The 18,481-nt window shown below is 38.3% G+C and overlaps 3 protein-coding genes across 3 annotated transcripts in view; 1 reads left to right on the forward strand and 2 right to left on the reverse strand.

The window, feature by feature from the left end:
• LRRC17 (leucine rich repeat containing 17) overlaps positions 1-8,064 on the reverse strand; it is a 163,347-nt gene extending 155,283 nt beyond the window's left edge. Inside the window, exon 1 of the mRNA XM_079931723.1 lies at positions 7,984-8,064. The gene's annotated coding sequence lies outside the window, so the exon portion shown is untranslated. The remainder of the gene's footprint in view (positions 1-7,983) is intronic.
• Positions 1-18,481, forward strand: part of FBXL13 (F-box and leucine rich repeat protein 13) — a gene marked incomplete at its 5' end in the record, with an annotated part of 181,607 nt that overhangs the window by 161,849 nt on the left and 1,277 nt on the right. Inside the window, 3 exon segments of the mRNA XM_079931715.1 lie at positions 7,766-7,797; positions 7,799-7,898; positions 12,825-12,988. Of these exon segments, the coding sequence (XP_079787841.1) occupies positions 7,766-7,797; positions 7,799-7,898; positions 12,825-12,988 (296 nt within the window).
• The window catches only part of FAM185A (family with sequence similarity 185 member A), an 89,618-nt gene continuing 78,368 nt past the window's right edge, over positions 7,232-18,481 (reverse strand). Inside the window, exon 8 of the mRNA XM_079931730.1 lies at positions 7,232-8,086. Within this exon, the coding sequence (XP_079787856.1) occupies positions 8,058-8,086 (29 nt within the window). The 3' untranslated portion in view covers positions 7,232-8,057. The remainder of the gene's footprint in view (positions 8,087-18,481) is intronic.

Here is an 18,481-nt window from a genome sequence, read left to right on the forward strand (position 1 = left end):
TCAATGTGTGTGGATGTTTATTATGCCCAAATTGTGTACAGAGATGTTATAAGATTATTTATTTCTGGGCTAACACCAAATAAATGATGGTCAATATTCAAGACAAATAAAATTAGTTTGTTAAAGAATTACCTTTTTGTTTATACTTTAACTTTAAAAATTAAATATCTATGTACATTTACATAGATATTTATATTTACAAGGCTCTTTTTCCTACGGTAAGGAAATTCAGAATATGCTCTTAGAAGAAATAACTTTTTTTTTACAAACAAAAAAATTTTATTGAAGTACAGTTGAATTATAATGTTGTATGAATTTCTGTTTCACAGCAAAATGACAGTGATAAATTTATATATACATTCTTTTTCTTTTCTTTTTTTCTTTTAACATCCTTATTGGGGTATAACTGCTTTACAATGTTGTGTTAGTTTCTGCTGTATAACAAAGTGAATAAGCTATACATATACATATATTCCCATAATCCTTCCCTCTTGCATCTCCTTCCCACCCTCCCTATGCCACCCCTCTAGGTGGTCACAAAGCACCAAGCTGATCTCCCTGTGCTATGTAGCTGCTTCCCAATAGCTACCTATTTTACATTTGGTAGTGTATATATGTAATGTTTATATGTCAGTGCTACTCTCTCACTTCGTCCCATCTTACACTTCTTCCTCCGCTTGTCCTCAAGTCCATCCTTTACGTCTGCGTCTTTATTCCTGTCCTGCCCCTAGGTTCTTCAGAACCATTTTTTTTTCTTTTTAGATTCCATATATATGTGTTAGCATATGATATTTGTTTCTCTCTTTCAGACTTACTTCACTCTGTATGACAGAATCTAGGTCCATCCACCTCACTAAAAATAACTCAATTTCATTTCTTTTTATGGCTGAGTAATATCCCATTGTATATATGTGCCACATCTTCTTTACCCATTCTTCTGTCAATGGACACTTAGGTTACTTCCATGTCCTGGCTATTATAAACAGAGCTGCAATAAACATTGCGGTACATGTCTCTTTTTGAATTATGGTTTTCTCAGGGTATATGCCCAGTAGTGGGATTGCTGGGTCATAAGTAGTTCTATTTTTAGTTTTTCAAGGAACCTCCATACTGTTCTCCATAGTGGCTGTATCAATTTACATTCCCACCTACAGTGCAAGAGGGTTCCCTTTCCCCACACCCTCTCCAGCATTTACTGTTTGTAGATTTTTTGATGATGGTCATTCTGACCAGTGTGAGGTGATACCTCATTGTAGTTTTGATTTGCATTTCTCTAATGATTGGTGATGTTGAGCATCCTTTCATGTGTTTGTTGGCAATCTGTATATCTTCTTTGGAGAAAAGTCTATTTACATCTTCTGCCCATTTTTGGATTGGGTTGTTTTTTCTGATATTGATCTGCATGAGCTGCTTGTATATTTTGGAGATGAATCCTTTGTCAGTTGCTTCATTTGCAAATATTTTCTCCCATTCTGAGGGTTGTCTTTTCGTCTTGTTTATGGTTTCCTTTGCTGTGCAAAAGCTTTTAAGTTTCATTAGGTCCCATCTGTTTATTTTTGTTTTTATTTCCATCTCTCTAGGAGGTGGGTCAAAAAGGATCTTGCTGTGATTTATGTCATAGAGTGTTCTGCCTATGTTTTCCTCTAAGAGTTTTATAGTGTCTGGCCTTACATTTAGGTCTTTAATCCATTTTGAGCTTATTTTTCTGTATGGTGTTAGGAAGTGTTCTAATTTCATCCTTTTACATGTAGCTGTCCAGTTTTCCCAGCACCACTTATTGAAGAGACTGTCTTTTCTCCATTGTATATTCTTGCCTCCTTTATCAAAGATAAGGTGAACATAGATGCGTGGGTTTATCTCTGGGGTTTCTATCCTGTTCCGTTGATCTATATTTCTGTTTTTGTGCCAGTAACATACTGTCTTGATTACTGTAGCTTTGTAGTATAGTCTGAAGTCAGGGAGCCTGATTCCTCCAGCTCCGTTTTTCTTTCTCAAGATCGATTTGGCTATTCAGGGTCTTTTGTATCTCCATACAAATTATGAAATTTTTCTGTGAAAAATGCCATTGGTACTTTGATAGGGATTGCATTGAATCTGTAGATTACTTAGGGTAGTACAGTCATTTTCACAATGTTGATTCTTCCAATCCAAGAACATAGTATATCTCTCCATCTGTCTGTATCACCTTTAATTTCTTTCATCAGAGTCTTATAGTTTTCTGCATACAGGTCTTTTGTCTCCTTAGGTAAGTTTATTCCTAGGTATTTTATTCTTTTTGTTGAAGTGGTAAATGGGAGTGTTTCCTTTATTTCTCTTTCAGATTTTTCATCATTAGTGTATACGAATGCAAGAGATTTCTGTGAATTAATTTTGTATCCTGCTACTTTACTAAATTCATTATTTAGCTCTAGTAGTTTTCTGGTAGCATCTTTAGGATTCTCCATGTATAGTATCATGTCATCTGCAAACAGTGACAGTTTTACTTCTTCTTTTCCCATTTGTATTCCTTTTATGTTTTTGTCTTTGCTGATTGCTGTGGCCAAAACTTCCAAAACTATGTTGAATAATAGTGGTGACAGTGTCTTGTTCCTGATCTTAGAGGAAATGGTTTCAGTTTTTCACCATTAAGAATGATGTTGGCTGTGGGTTTGTCATATATGGCCTTTATTATGTTGAGGTAAGTTCCCTCTATGCCTACTTTCTGGACTTTTTTTTTTTTATCATAAACGGTGTTGAATTTTATCAAAAGCTTTTTCTGCATCTATTGAGATGATCATATGGGTTTTATCCTTCAATTTGTTAACATGGTGTATCACATTGATTGATTTGCGTGTATTGAAGAATCCTTGCATCCCTGGGATAAACCCCACTTGATCATGGTATACGATCCTTTTAATGTGCTGTTGGATTCTGTTTGCTAGTATTTTGTTGAGGATTTTTGCATCTACGTTCATCAGTGATATTGGTCTGTAGTTTTCTCTCTTTGTGACATCTTTGTCTGGTTTTGGTATCAGGGTGATGGTGGCCTCATAGAATGAGTTTGCGAGTGTTCCTCCCTCTCCTATATTTTGGAAGAGTTTGAGAAGGACAGGTATTAGCTCTTCTCTAAATGTTTGATAGAATTCACCTGTGAAGCCATCTGGCCCTGGGCTTTTGTTTGTTGGAAGATTTTTAATCACAGTTTCAATTTCAGTGCTTGTGATTGGTCTGTTTATATTTTCTATTTCTTCCTGGTTTAGTCTCAGAAGGTTGTGCTTTTCTAAGAATTTGTCCATTTCTTCCAGGTTGTCCATTTTATTGGCCTATAGTTGTTTGTAGTAATCTCTCATGATTCTTTGTATTTCTGCAGTGTCAGTTGTTACTTCTCCTTTTTCATTTCTAATTCTATTGATTTGAGTCTTCTCCAAGACCCAAGAAAAATCTTGATGAGTCTGGCTAATGGTTTATAAATTTTGTTTATCTTCTCAAAGAACCAGCTTTTGGTTTATTGACCTTTGCTATTGTTTCCTTCATTTCTTTTTCATTTATTGTTGATCTAATCTTTATGATTTCTTTCCATCTGCTAACTCTGGGGTTTTTTGGTTCTTCCTTCTCTAATTGCTTTAGGTGTAAGGTTTGGTTATTTACATGAGATGTTTCTTGTTTTTTTTTTTTTCCCCGGTACACGGGCCTCTCACTACTGTGGCCTCTCCCGTTGCAGAGCACAGGCTCCGGACGCATAGGCTCAGCGGCCATGGCTCACGCGCCCAGCCACTCCGCGGCATGTGGGATCTTCCCGGACTGGGGTACGAACCCGTGTCCCCTGCATCGGCAGGCGGACTCTCAACCACTACGTCACCAGGGAAGCCCTGTTTCTTGTTTCCTGAGGTAGGATTGTATTGCTATAAACTTCCTTCTTAGAACTTCTTTTGCTGCATCCCATAGGTTTTGGGTCGTCGTGTTTTCATTGTCATTGGTTTCTAGGTATTTTTTGATTTCCTCTTTGATTTCTTCAGTGATCTCGTGGTTATTTAGTAGTGTATTGTTTAGCCTCCATATGTTTATATTTTTTACAGTTTTTTTTCCTGTAATTGATATCTAGTCTCATAATGTTGTGGTCAGAAAGGATATTTGAGATACTGTAGTTATGAATTCAGTTTATAACTTAGAATTGTGGAAGTTGTATTTCAGCCTTTGAAGCAGCACAAAATAGTCTTCATTATAGAAAATAGTTCTTGGTAGCACAAGATTTTTCTGTAATTATCAATAGGAAACCCCACCCCACCCCCAAACAGAAGTTGGTAGCAGGATTAATCAGAATGTAATGAGGCAAATAGTCAAGAGATGGTGTTATGAGTATGCACCATGAGGTGAGCTTTTTTGAGACTGGGAGCTGCCACCTGTCGAGGTGGTTTAAATCAGGATTTTGGCAGAAGCACATTACTGTGACAGTCAGTAAATGTTAGTGAAAATCAGTCTCTTCTACATACCCAACTTAGGAATGCAGTCATTAAGCCCCCATACTGTGACTCAGCTCATAAGATACAGAGAAGAAATTATTTAACTCACTAAGCGATTTGGAAGTTGTCTTCAAGATTGTTAACCCACAGCAAAATTGGTTGATACATGGGATGGAAGTCAAAATCGGTAATTTTTAATTTTCTCTCCATTTTCACTATAAAAGCTTAAGAATCTCAGTCTAACATTTTCTGAGAAAAGAAAATCAACAGCATTGATATATGTGTGATTTTTGTAACACTGTAGCCAGAAGAGCATATAATAATCTTATCAGTAGGGGGGAAATGGAATTTCATGAATGATTATGTTGAAAAATGCCTGCAGACTTAAGTACTTAATACGACTTACATGTCTCTAAAGGAAAATATGAATTATAAAAGAGGAAAAGTTCTGACATTTCTCAGATCTGCACTGATTTATGCCAAGCATAATGCCTTGGACTCATCTTTGTGCCTCAGATTTTCCATGAGTGAGAATGCTACCATGAATGTATCATAGACCTTGTAATAATTTTTATAAGTTATTCTTAATTTAAAACCTCTGAGAAAGTTTAACTTCAAAGAATATCAGAGCTTTAAAAAAAGGCTTAAAGCAGAAGTGATTCAAGCAGTCCAAGATATTGACAGATGCTACTGAAAAGGGTTTGCAGACACCAAGAGCCTTGAATCTCCCTTTGAAGCTTGTTTCATCTTTCAATAAACTATTCTTATTGTTTAAAATATTCCTTCTTGCTTTACATTTTCTCTGGTTCCTTGAACTCTAACCATTCTCTAAGCAGAAAACAATGTTATCCTACCCCTTGCAACATAAGAATTCCTGTATTCTTAAAACAATTCTTTATATCCTTGAAGATACCCATAAAGGGTTGAGCAAGCAACTAGTATTTATTGAGAACTTACTGTATTCTAAATATGATGCTTGTGAAAGGGGTATAAAAAGCTAGCAGGGTTCCAGACAGTACCTCTGAGAGACTTATTGCATTCTAATTGAAAAACTTGTTGAATCTGAGCTGAGCTTCAAGACTACCAGTTCCAGTCCTTTAAAGCTAGATTTCCCTCTGCACCACACTAGTTGTGCCCTCTATGCTTGATTATCTCCAATGACAGGGACCTCAATGTTTCCTGAAAAACTGCTCCTTCCAATTTTTGACATCACTTAGTTGCTAGAGGAAACAAATCTCCATATAAATTTAGCCACAAAACAGGAATGAGTGAAGTACTGTAAGTGCTGAATCAGCTGAAAAAGACAAGTTCTGTATGAGGTCAAAGGAAAGAGGAATCACTGTTGGTTGCTGTGGTCAGAAAAAGATGATTTAGGGTAAAATAACCAATATCTTTTAGTTTTCTCCAAAGTACAATAAAAATGTGCATCTTTATTATTACTGTTATCATATGCAAATCCCCATAACAGTTAACGTTTACTGAGTGCTCACTACATGCCAAGCATGTTATACTGTCTCTCAAGTAACACTGTATATACAATTTTATAGCTAGCTAGAGAATCTACTTTGTTCTAGGAACTATATCAGGTACATATATTATTTCATATAATCTGCACAACTAAACTTTTTTTTTTTTTTTTTTTTTTTTTTTTGCACAACTAAACTTTGATATGGGTGTTATCATTTGCATTTTACCCGAAGAGACGTTGTGGCTCAGCGAGTTTCAGTAACCCATAGTGGCAGAGCAAGGCTTCTAAACCCACTATATCTGATGCCACTGTCCTAGTCTTATCTACTGTGCTAAACTGCCCCTCCAGGAAACTTTCCCTCTTCTATTAACTTATTAAAGAAAACAGGTGGCTGACTAGTTCTTTCCAGTCTTCCTTAGGGCTAAAATAAGGGGAAATTGGCATACTCAATGAGAGGGAAGCCCACTGGTAGTTTTACCTCTGGAGTCATCCTAATGGCCATTACTGATCCAACAGCCCAGGTCCTTCCCTCAGGTCTGAGAGGAAAATGTCTGATAGACATCCATTTTTACATATAAATAAGGAATGCCTTAATCCTCTAGGATTACTAAAATTTAACACTTGTAACTAAAAATGGTAAACTATCATATACCGAAGTCTCTAATTTAGTACTCTAAGAATTTGAGCTGCTTCACAATGAGGCTAAACCTTTAGAATGACTGAGCACACGTTGATAGTTGTAATTCTTGTAATTTGAGGGATGGACTTTTCTTACTAGTATTAAGGTTATCTTGAATTGGTCATGGTTTCCAATTTCTACTCATCTTAAGATATTTTTGTTTCTTTCTTTTTTTTTTTTTTTTGCGGTACGTGGGCCTCTCACTGCTGTGGCCTCTCCCATTGTGGAGCACAGGCTCCGGACGCGCAGGCTCAGTGGCCATGGCTCACAGGCCCAGCTGCTCCGCGGCATCTGGGATCTTCCCAGACTGGGGCACGAACCCATGTCCCCTGCATCGGCAGGCGGACTCTCAACAACTGCGCCACCAGGGAAGCCCGACTTAAGATATTTTTACAGTTACTGTTAGTTTACTTCTGCAGGTCATTTTGTTCTTGTATAACTGCTGAACTATAAAATTTGACCATTATTTCCTCATGGATTCTTCTTATCACTCAGGTTTTTTGTTTGTTTTTTGTTTTTACTGAAAAGTAGGAATGAAAATTAAGAACTCCTGAGATAAAGGGAAGAATTTCCATGATTTCCAGACCTTTTCTAGCCCTAAAAATTTCAGATGAACATTTTGGCATTTCAGAACAATGCTGGAGGGTAGATATTTTCCCTAATTTGAAGAAGAGGACACTGAGGTTCAGAAAGATTGAGTGACTTGCTAAGGTTTCAAAGCTAATAAGGTGGTAGAATGAAATTAAAACTCAGGTCAGCCTGGTTCCAAAGACTGTGCTTTTTCCATTATATTATACTGTCAACCCCAGAGTGTTTGCCTTCCAATTCTCATCTCCAGATTTCTTTTCCTCCACTCATTGGACTGAATATAACTCTAATAATTACTAACCACATGGGTAAAATTCCATTTGCGCTAACCTCAGGAAAACCAAATTCTGTTAGCAGGAATTTGATTATTACTGAACTGTTAACTGGTGTGTGAGTATCTTTTGTTATAAAGAAATTCTGGACATAATGGCTTTTGTTTGCAACAAAATGTAACACATCTATATTTCAGAAACTGAAATGCATATTAGGTAAATTGCTATGGGTAAGATGGCTATAGATGTACACAACATTTGAATAAAGACTAAGAAAAAGAAAAAGAAAAAAAACCTTTAACTTTGGAATTTCTTGCAGGCATTCTGCAAAGGCTCACTGATCTTGGAACATGGATGTCTCTTACTGCCCCCAGCTGTCAGATGAGATTATTAAAGCACTGGCCATTTATTGTATTAATCTCACATCTCTCAGCATTGCTGGCTGTCCAAAGGTATGTGCAGGAGTCAGCTCAGACATATCAGATTGAAGTATTGCCAAAGAACCCAGGCAGGGTAGCAATTAGCAGTTGGACTCACCAGAGAACTTGTTTTCTTTGCCATGTCTGTGGTATTCATTAGAGTTCTCTTCTTTCCCCAAATTGGAAATAGCTTTATGATTTCATTTGTGTCAAAGTAGAATCTGCAAGAAGTTAAAGACAACTCTTATACAAATATAAAAATGTGTCAAATATTTAATTCAATGAGAGAACCAGCAAAATGGTAAAGTCAATTCATAGAGCATTTGATCAAACTGGGTATTTATATAGGAACTAAAGAAAGAATGTTGGAATATAATTGTTAGGTTAAATCCAAAATTGGTTAATGTCCTACAAGGTAATAAATCCATAACCTTGGAGTTATAGTTTCTACCAGACAGAAATAATTTGCATCTCTCCTGGGCAAAAATATAACAGAGTTTGGGCCCTAATCAGTACTAAACAGTATGTCAAACAAAAGCATAATTCCTTATAGAATTTCTCAGTTGGACCTGTTAAAACAATGTTCCGGTAAGACAGTGAAAGGATATGCAATCATCTTTTGTCTTATTTTCAAGTGTTGGATAATTTTTCTTGACATCTTCATTGAAAGGAATATATACTCATTGCAAAATCTTTGGACTACATATAAAAGTGTGAAGGACAAAGTAAAAATTCAAAGTCATACCACCAACCAGGACATAACCACTGTTGCATTTTATACTTATTCTTCTAGAATTCTTTTCTATGTACAGAGATTATAAATAGTTACAGGTTTGTGCTTTGTCTTGTTTTTTAAAGAACAGAATCATACTTTCTATAATACATTGTAACCTACTTTCTTTTCTCTTAATATACTATGCATATATCCCCATGTCAAGAAATAGAGATCTCTGGCTCTGGATTAATATGGCAGATTGAATATACACACATAATTTTGTTCCCTCTTGAAACCCTACCAAAACTGCAGAAGAAGGGTGAGGGGCCACTTTGATAGGGAAAACAGTAGAGGAGACAAGCGCAACGAAATTTTGGAAACTTGAAAGTAGATGGACGAATTTAGCATACCAGAGATAGCTTTGAATCCTAAGACAACATAGAGAAAGCTGGGAAAAAAGTGGATTTACACCATAATCTTCAAACTTGGCAATACTGTGTACCTCTGGAACTAGCTTAAGACGGTGGCTAGAATAAGGAAGACTGGGTTAAAAGTTCTTGAGAAGTAGACAGATCTCTAGATCTCCTCCTCTACTCCATACCTCTGGGCAACTGCCCCTCCCCACTCTCACCAGATTTGAGATGTATTTCCTACAGCCAGATTTCTCAGCCTTGGCGTTACTGATATTTTGGACAAGATCATTCTTTGTAGTGGGGGACTGTTCTGTGTACTGTAGGATGTTTAACAGCATCCTTGCCCTCTATCCACTATATGTCAGTAGCACCTAGCCCCCCACACCTCCAGTCATAACAATAAAAAATGTCTCCAGATATTGCTAAATGTCCTCTGGGAGGGGGGGACTGAAATGTCTCTACTATCTGCTCTCCAGATAATAAAACAGAAGGTTGCTGAGCTGGGAGACTCATGTATAATTGAGATCTTGGGTACAAAAATGAAAATGGGAATTAAGTGACTCAATGCTGAACGCAGAGACATTCAGCACTTTTCCAACAGAGCATTTAGAATATGGGTGCCAGATCTCTGCCTCCAGGCAGCAGATTGGAAGCCTCTTTTCTGGGGACTCTGACTAGCCCAACATGAAAGGTTGAAAAATACTGACATATGTGGATTTTCCAACAAATAAGCCATCTAAACCATTGAAGTTTAATGTAGAGAAGGCCCATATCATGCACTCAGACCTTCCAATCAGCTTTTAGCTCTCCACTATTAATCATGAGCAGACATCAAGGACATAACAGACTAGACTTAAAAGAAAAGCCTCTAAAGTGGAAGATAAAGACCAAACCAAATTAACAGGAAAAACTCAGAGGAAGTAAAATACTCAGAGGGAAGAAAACTAAAAAAACTTTAAAAAAATCCTCAGAAATTGCAAGGTTATTAACAACCTTGTCCTCTTCTATTGTGCACACTGATGGGCTTCTGTTTACCAAAGCATCACCTGACATTTTAAGATGCCTTCATTCTAGCTAGTCTAAAAATTCAGCTTCTCAGTTGTTTAGTCTGGGTGGTGAGTAGATTAAGAAAGTGATGCTAGGAACTCCTGATTCCTCCATCATTAACTGTGCCACAATAAGGAAAAGGAGGCAGTGGTGGGAAAGACATGGTGAATCATGACATTAATCTGAAAAATTCACAGTAAAACTCTCTTTGTTCAATAGTGTACTTGTTTAGAACTAGGGAAACCAGATGCCTTTCCGGTCAACATCATCTGGTTCTAGAAGTGAGCTGGGTCAAGGAACTCAGGACACTAGCAGCACTGACCATGAACCCTCTGCAGCTTGAGCAGTCATGGCTCGCAGGGTCCTTGCTTCCACTGCACACGGACACATGGGTAACACATGGCTCACTGGGAACTGCCTTGGCTGTAAAGCAGGCACAGATGTCGACTGGGCTTTTAAGAGGCTCCACTAATAAGCGAGGAAGGTAGGAGAATGAGAAAAGGAAAGACTCCAATGAGAACAGGAATTGAGGCAGAGAATTTTTTGTTGTTTCGTTTCACTTTGGTTTGTTTTTTGGTAAGGAAAAACAGAGTTCCTTCTATAAATCGTGCGGTGGATATTGTCTTGCAGCCTAGAAACTAAGGAGGATATCACACAAGTAAGATATTATAAAATGAATCACTCTACACTGAAGATCTACGCTGAGAAAAAGGAAGGGGAGTAGTTATTTCAGAACCTCAATGTAAGGGAGGATTTAGCTTTACCATCTATGCAGGTGAAATGAGTATCCTGATTCAGAAGATGTAGTGACCTTAAGTTGGGCCAATGTGAACACTCCTCACAGCCTCAGAAATCATAAGGCTGTGGTCCTGTCTAATACATTTCAGTTCCATTGCTTCTGATGAGCCATGAAACACATTAGTGTCTGGCTCATCATTCCAGGCTAGGTTTCCCAAAAGCCCATGGGTCAATCTTGAATGGCCATCTTGTCCACCTCCTGGAAGGTCCCTTCAATCAGCTCGCCGCCAAGGTCAGTGAGTAGTACTGTGACCTCATCCCACCCAGCACTAAAATGAGAATAACATAATCTCTGCTCAGTAGGACTGAGATCAAGACCATGTATCTGGGAGTTACGAGCATGGCCAGTCATCTCCACCTCCAGTTTCCAGCTCCCATAAGTCCCCAAAACATCACCTCAGTCACTGAACATTTGGGATTCTGATCTACAGGAAATGTTGGGCTCCTTTTCAGTTCCCCCGGTATCAATAAAACCTAGCACTCTGAGCTCTACCTATCCAGGATTTTTCCATCATCTCATTGTCTTTCCTTTTCTCTACAATTCTGAGGGTTAATCCCCACCCCCAGTGACATTAGATCTTCAGAGACCCACAAAGAATGGCAAAAATGTCTGAAGCATTTTTGTGAGAATCAGATGCAATGTTAAACCTTGGTTCTGAGCAAGTTCTGGAAACAGAGCATGCTTAGACAATGACATGTATTTTTCCAAACATAAAAAGTGTACATTTCAAACTGAAGGGTTTTTCAGCATAATTCTCTCAATTTTATGTTAAAAACAAGAGCTTAGCCTCATGGCATGTTTTTTAGAATGTTCAAACATTTAAAATAAGAAATTAAATCCAGTTGGAAAAAAATTCCTTTGGGGAGAGTAATCTAGTTGATTTTGCAGCAAGTCCCAGTTCAGCTATAAATTCAAAAGCTAAACCTTGAGTAAGTGAAGTAATCCAAGAAGTGGAGTTGAATTACCTCTGTAGAACATCTGGGCAAACTCTCAAGATACTGGAATCCTGAGCAGAAATTCTCAGAGTGAGATTCATGCAGTCTCTGTGGCTTCTACTCTTCTCTCCCCTGCTGCCTACAAACATCTGTCTTACTTACTTGTCCCTTTCCAGAACCAATTACTCCATACACAAATCATCAGAGATGTCCAGATCCCTTCTCACAGCAATCTGGTCCTGTCTGCAACAGGTTAACTTCAGTGGATATATATATTTTATAGTTTTGTAACATGTGATGTCATTAAACTTATGTTTCTCAAATTGATGATGCCTTACAGTGGATTTCAAGTTTAAAGTTAAATCCCATTACTGCAGCATTTCATAAACTGCTCATATTGGTGTGACAGGTATTACTAGGGAAATTTTGATGAAGTTTCCAATCCCAAACAGAAAACTCTAAAATGAAAATAATAGCAAGATCACAAATTCTATTAGTGCCACTTGAAACAGACATCTTACTGTTCTGGAAACAGACTTAAATCACTAACTTGAGTTATATAGGCTCATCACGTGACAAGCTAGTTAAAGAGAATCTACAATGGTTCTGATTCTACTTGTTATGGACTGAGTATTTATGTCCTTCCAAAATTTGTATGTTGAAACCCTCATCCCTGATGTGATAGTATTAGGAGGTGAGGCTTTGGGGGGCTAATTAGGTTTAGACCGAGGTCACAAGGGTAGAGCCCCCATGATGGAATTAGTGTCCTTAAAGAATAGGAAGAAACTAGAGCTCACTCTCTGCCATGTGAGGCTACAGCAAGAAGGTAGCCATCTGCAAACCAGGAAGAGGGCCCTCACCAGACACTGAACCTGTGGGTAACTTGATCTTGGACTCCTCAGCCTCTAGAACTGTGAGAAATAAATGTATGCTATTTAAACCATCTAGTCTGTGGTATTTTTTTATAGCAGCCCAAACTGACCAATACACTATTCTTCCCTGGGATGGAGTTTGTTGGAATAATCAGAGTTACTTTGGCTGTGTGTTTAGATTACTGACTCAGCATTGGAGATGTTATCGGCAAAATGCCATTACCTGTACATTTTGGATGTTTCCGGTTGTATCCTGCTTACTGACCAAATGCTTGTGAACCTTCAGATGGGCTGCAAACAACTCCAGATCCTAAAGATGCTATACTGCAGACTTATTTCCAAGTAAGTATGTACCTGAATATGAAAAACTTTGAGAACTACTTTCTGAGAAAATAGAATATGTCACCACAGCATTCATAATACATAGTGGTTTTCAGAGCTAGGAAGGTTTCATTTATTTTTTACCTAATTGAAGCCAATATTTTGGGCTGAACCAAGGGAAGCTCCCTCTAAAATAGTCTTTGTGGCTTCACATTCCTTTCCCAGTAGCCCTTCTACTCTTAGTACTTCCCCTTCTTTGACCATGCAGATGCTCAAAGCCTTAACTCTGCTCCTCATAGAATAATCACTAGCTCTTCCTCTACTCCTCTCTCAAAATATTTCCATTCAGTTAATCTCCTCTAGGGGTTAAGAAACTAATCAGACTAAACTAGCTCACAACTATGGACAAATTATTAACAGTTATCCTAAGAGCCCCATCTCTCCCAAAGTTATTTGTTTGACAGTTGTTATTTAACTAAGATCTAGAGCTCAGAGTAAGGTATTCTGATGACTGCTACAGGCCAAATGCCTATTTACTCAATTTACAAAATGTTTCCAATGAAATAACAGTTGGGTAAATAAGCAATCTATATCATTGAGTTTTCTTTTTTTTTTGCTCCGGACGCACAGCCTCCGCGGCCATGGCTCACAGGCCCAGCCGCTCCGCGGCACGTGGGATCCTCCCAGACCGGGGCACGAACCCGCGTCCCCTGCATCGGCAGGCGGACTCTCAACCACTGCGCCACCAGGGAAGCCCAGCAATCTATAAAGGTAGAAGGTATTAGGTGTCCACCCTGTGAGTTTTTAGACAGAAAGCAGTTATTTGCTCCATTGTTCATTTTTTTTTCCTATTGACTGAAAGTAAAAATGTGCAAGTATTTTAACTGACCTCTTGAATTCTCAAATGAGAATTCTTGACCAATCCCTGAAGGTCAGGTTCTTTTCTGAAGGTTGGAAAAATGAATACTAAGAATTAATATTATCAAGGTACAAAGTACATAATGTGTTCTAAGCACGTAGATTTCACAGAAGAACTTGCTTAATTAAGCAGCCCTGGCATGAGCTGAACCATGAGATCTGGTCACTTGATGCCTGAGGAAGAAAATGATTTCTGATCTAAGGATGTGTGTGCTAAAATGAAATGAAAAACAAAACAAAAACAAAACTATTACTTGTAAAATAGGCACTCGCACTGGGCCCAGGCTTGCCAGGGAGGAGGGCAGCCAACTGAAGCTGGATCAGAAAAAAGGGAGCAGGTTCTTAAAAATTTTTGGAGAGGAGTAGAGACTCAGCCCTTCTTGACAGGTCTGGAGACGACTGACATGGACATTATTAACTTCATTTAAAGTGTATACCATGAAATGAGGTCCTACGAGTCCCTGCTGACCCTGTCATATCGTTAAACAGCCAACTTTGGGCAAGATGACAGTAAATGAATTAATATATTACACAAAGGAGTTTAGCTTCTAATCTTTTGACTTTATTTTGCCGATCATTATTTTCGGGAGGTAATATTATTGAACTTCTAAAACGTAGGATTTTAAGTAGAATGAATGAAGACTTTCTAGCCAGGGCCTCTCTGATCCTAAACATGGTGAACGTAATCATGGTATGGGATGTTAAAGTGTAATAAATATGGTGCTTGATCAAGAAGACCCAAGATATCTAGTAATTTCCAATTCCTGCCTTTGACTACCCACTCCTCTTCCAAGGTCCTTAGATAAAAATACGCAAAGAAAATAAAACAAGTAAGATTTTACTACTAGGGTTTGGCCCCCAAAACCCAATGCAAAACTCAAGTTAACTAACTGAATCTATGGAAAATTCCTTTACCTAATCCAGGACAGCCAAAAGGCCTATTTTGTTTTCTACCACCAAGCCTGCCTGTCCCTATGAGCAAGAAGCAGAGACTTGGCCCTAATACCTAGAAGGGAGCTGGCTTGTCTGCCCATCTCATTGTCTAAAGAGGCCAAACCACTGTACTCTCCCTTATAGCTCCACTCCTACTAAGATCCAGCAAGAAAGAGGCCTAGAATTCTCTGATTCTATCCTTGTCTAGCAATGAAGAAGGGCTATCCCCGCAGCAGGGTGGCTAGACTAGTTAGGCTCCAGGAGCATCTGTTCTTGACATCCTGCTTCTAGGAGAGGATGCTGTTTGTCAGTCAAGTCCAAGATACTTGGGCTTCAAAACTGATTAGAGAAGTGGTAAGGCCTGGCCACATTCTGCTGTTTGGGGTCAGCTCTAGAGACTGTAGAACATCTTCTTCTCCACTTAGATCCATGGGACTCTTGGGTGGAACTGGAAGTGCTGCAGAGAATGTGGACCCTTCAAGACACAAGCTCATGATGACATCTAATCCCCTACCTATGTTCACTCTAAAAAAGCACAGTTGTTTGCTCTTGCTCCCTAAACAGCAAGAGCTTTGTTTTGTCTGGGTGAAATGGAACATTTGGTAGTTAGGATATAAGAGATTTTTCTTGGGAAGAGGTTCAATGACTTTGAATCACAAAGCAATATATTCCCACACATCTGATTCCATTTGGACATAAAAGTATACAATGCAGCCCTTAAAATCCAATTATAGCCCTCAGAAGAAACTGTTCTATATACAAATTCCCCCATACTCAATGGAATCTGAAAACACTGCACCAGCTTTACAAATCAAAGAGGTCTGTTGAGCCCACCCTATCTGAACTAGGGGAGTAGCAAACTTTTGGTCAATGAGCAAATTGGCTGAAGTGCTTCCAGCATGAGATATGCTGTTATTCTACAACCCCAGAGCCTGAAGGGATCCCAGGAAGTGATTCCAGAAGTCCCATGTGGAGACATAATAAAGGCTCCTTTAATTCAAGGAGAAATAAGTAATAACTGAGATTATAAATTTGAGAGGAAAATCTAGCTATCTACATTTGAAGCAGTTGTATTCAACTAACCTTTCAATTTATGGACCTCTGTGGGGAAAGCAAGACAGGCAATGGAGATGAAGAAAAGCATAGTGGAAAAGAGGGAGAAAGACCCAAACAATAGTCTCCACAACCCAGGAGGGTCTGAATCACAAAGAGGCAGAAGAGCCATTAAGTCTATAATTAGCAAAGAGCAAAGGGACCTTTCTGATATTTTTGTGTCTGGAGTCGAAAACTTTAAACTTTAGAGAGATGAGTAGAGAAAGTCTAGGTGGTCTTCAGAGCCCCAAACAGCAGTATAGAGATTCCTTGAGGACCTTATTTAGCAGTTCCTGGCAGCATAAATTACTACCTAGGTACTCTAAGATCTGTGTTGTTAGGAAATAAATCTCAGAGTTCTCTCTAGCTCACGGAAAGGTCTTTGTGGTAAGGCCCTTGTAATTTGGACCTACTGAATTTTATTATTAATATGAACAAATAATATTACTTAACAATTATCACTTGCCATGTATGTGCTAAATCTTATTTTATGTTTATTATCTAATCCTCACAAATACCCTATTACCATAAAAATGAATAAGGAAACTGGTATAAGCAGCTTAAATAACATACCCAAAGTCATACAAATAAAAAGAGCCATACTTTATACCTAGATCTTATCACTGTTATGCTGCTCTTTTATCTTTAGATTAGTGATTTTCAAGTTTTTTAAAGCTCTAACATTCAAGAGATTTGATCAATAAGGGGAGACAAGTACTGTTTGCCCAATTTACTTGCTGATGCATAAATAAGAGGCTGATTACAAGTAGTCTTTGATGTAGGCTCCAAATTCCCCTTTCTTTTAGCTTACTCAAGAAACTAGAAGGAAGTGTGAGGGCAAGTGATGTTATTACAGGGATAACCTTGAATCCCCTTTAATTTATAAAAAACAAAAATCACTTACAAACTTCAAAATATCATTATTATTAACCATCTGATACTTTACAACTGTGTGGCATATCGTGTTTGAAAATCATTGTTCTATACTGATCCAAAGAATCCCCTCTCGCCAGGTTAAATGTGTAATGACTAACCATTGCAGTAGACGGCTTCAATTCCCAAATCATTTCCTACAAGTTCTTGGAGTCACTCAGGCCTAAGTACCTGAGCAGAAGGTACTCAAAGGATCCCACATGCACTTGAAGAAACTTAGAACACACAGTGAGTCCTAAGTAGACATTTTCTTTTCAATATTTCCCAGCTCCCATCTATACTAGAGCATTAAGCTATTAAAAGAGAGAGAGGGAGTTTGAGACAAACAGACAGACATGTTTCTGGCAGGAGCATTCAGTTTCTACATTTTCAAGTTTCCTGATACTTTTCAAAAATGCTTGTGTTTACATTATGCAAAAATAATATCCTACTTAGAGGACATAGAAAGATTATACAAGAAGTTTAAAACATAGGATCACACTTTTTTTTCTTTTGCGGCACGCGGGCCTCTCACTGTTGTGGCCTCTCCCGTCGCGGAGCACAGGCTCCGGACGCGCAGGCTCAGCGGCCATGGCTCATGGGCCTAGCCACTCCATGGCTTGTGGGATCTTCCCGGACCGGGGCATGAACCCGTGTCCCCTGCATCGGCAGGCGGACTCTCAACCACTGCACCACCAGAGAAGCCCAGGATCAAACTTTTAAAAAAAGATTAAAAAATTAACAGAATGTAAAATTTTATAGATTTGACTATAAACTTATCATTTTCAAATTTCAGAATAAGTATTTCTCGAAACAGAAGACACCTGTTTGCCAAGTTTTAATCCGCAAGGATTGGTGGCTCAGAACTAGAAATTAGTATAACAATTGTTTTTATTCAAATTGTTTTTTAAACTTCTTTAAAGTTTTGCAAGTGCAAATGTATTAGCCAAAAAGCAATGTGGTAAGAGACAGAATTGGCAATGCTTTGGTTGTCTCCCTGCTGAGTTTGCTTACAGTTATTTTAAAACACCTAAGATTTGATTCAAGTGAAACAGTATTTCAAACAACTGATGTACCTTAGCCTTTTTGATTTCATTACCCTACTAGAACTCATATAGCCATTGAGCACAGACTTAAGCCAAAGTATATGATAACATCAGCCTCCATATCAATGACTGTTTCCAAACTGCTGCAATTAATAACTCATCGTAATATACAGCAAAAACAGGCAAAGTAGCCCGTATGTGGGCAAACATTACTCATTTCTGATCCTAGGGAAGCTGCCAATTACTCATTTCCTGTTTGGTACTGGTCTGAAGATTCAAAACAACTTTCTAGGAAAATCCTTCTGTCTTGGAAATGACATTATTTTCAAGTTAGATATACTTTTTTTTCCTGATGCTGCAATACTGTGCTTTATAAGACATATACATTTGGTCATTCAGATGATCAAAATATATTTCTCATATATATTTGGAGAGTGGTATGCCTGGAGAGAGCACAGAAGCTCAGCATCCTTTCCCTGTACCTTGCCCTATGCATCTCTGATACCTGGTTGTTCTTGAGTAATAGCCTTTAATAAACCAGTGATCCAGCAAGTAAAATGTTTGTGTCCTGTGAGCAGCTCTAGCTGGTAGATCAGAAGCCCAGGTAACAACC

This window comes from Stenella coeruleoalba (assembly GCF_951394435.1).
Source record: "Stenella coeruleoalba genome assembly, chromosome: 9".
Lineage (NCBI taxonomy): Eukaryota > Metazoa > Chordata > Mammalia > Artiodactyla > Delphinidae > Stenella > Stenella coeruleoalba.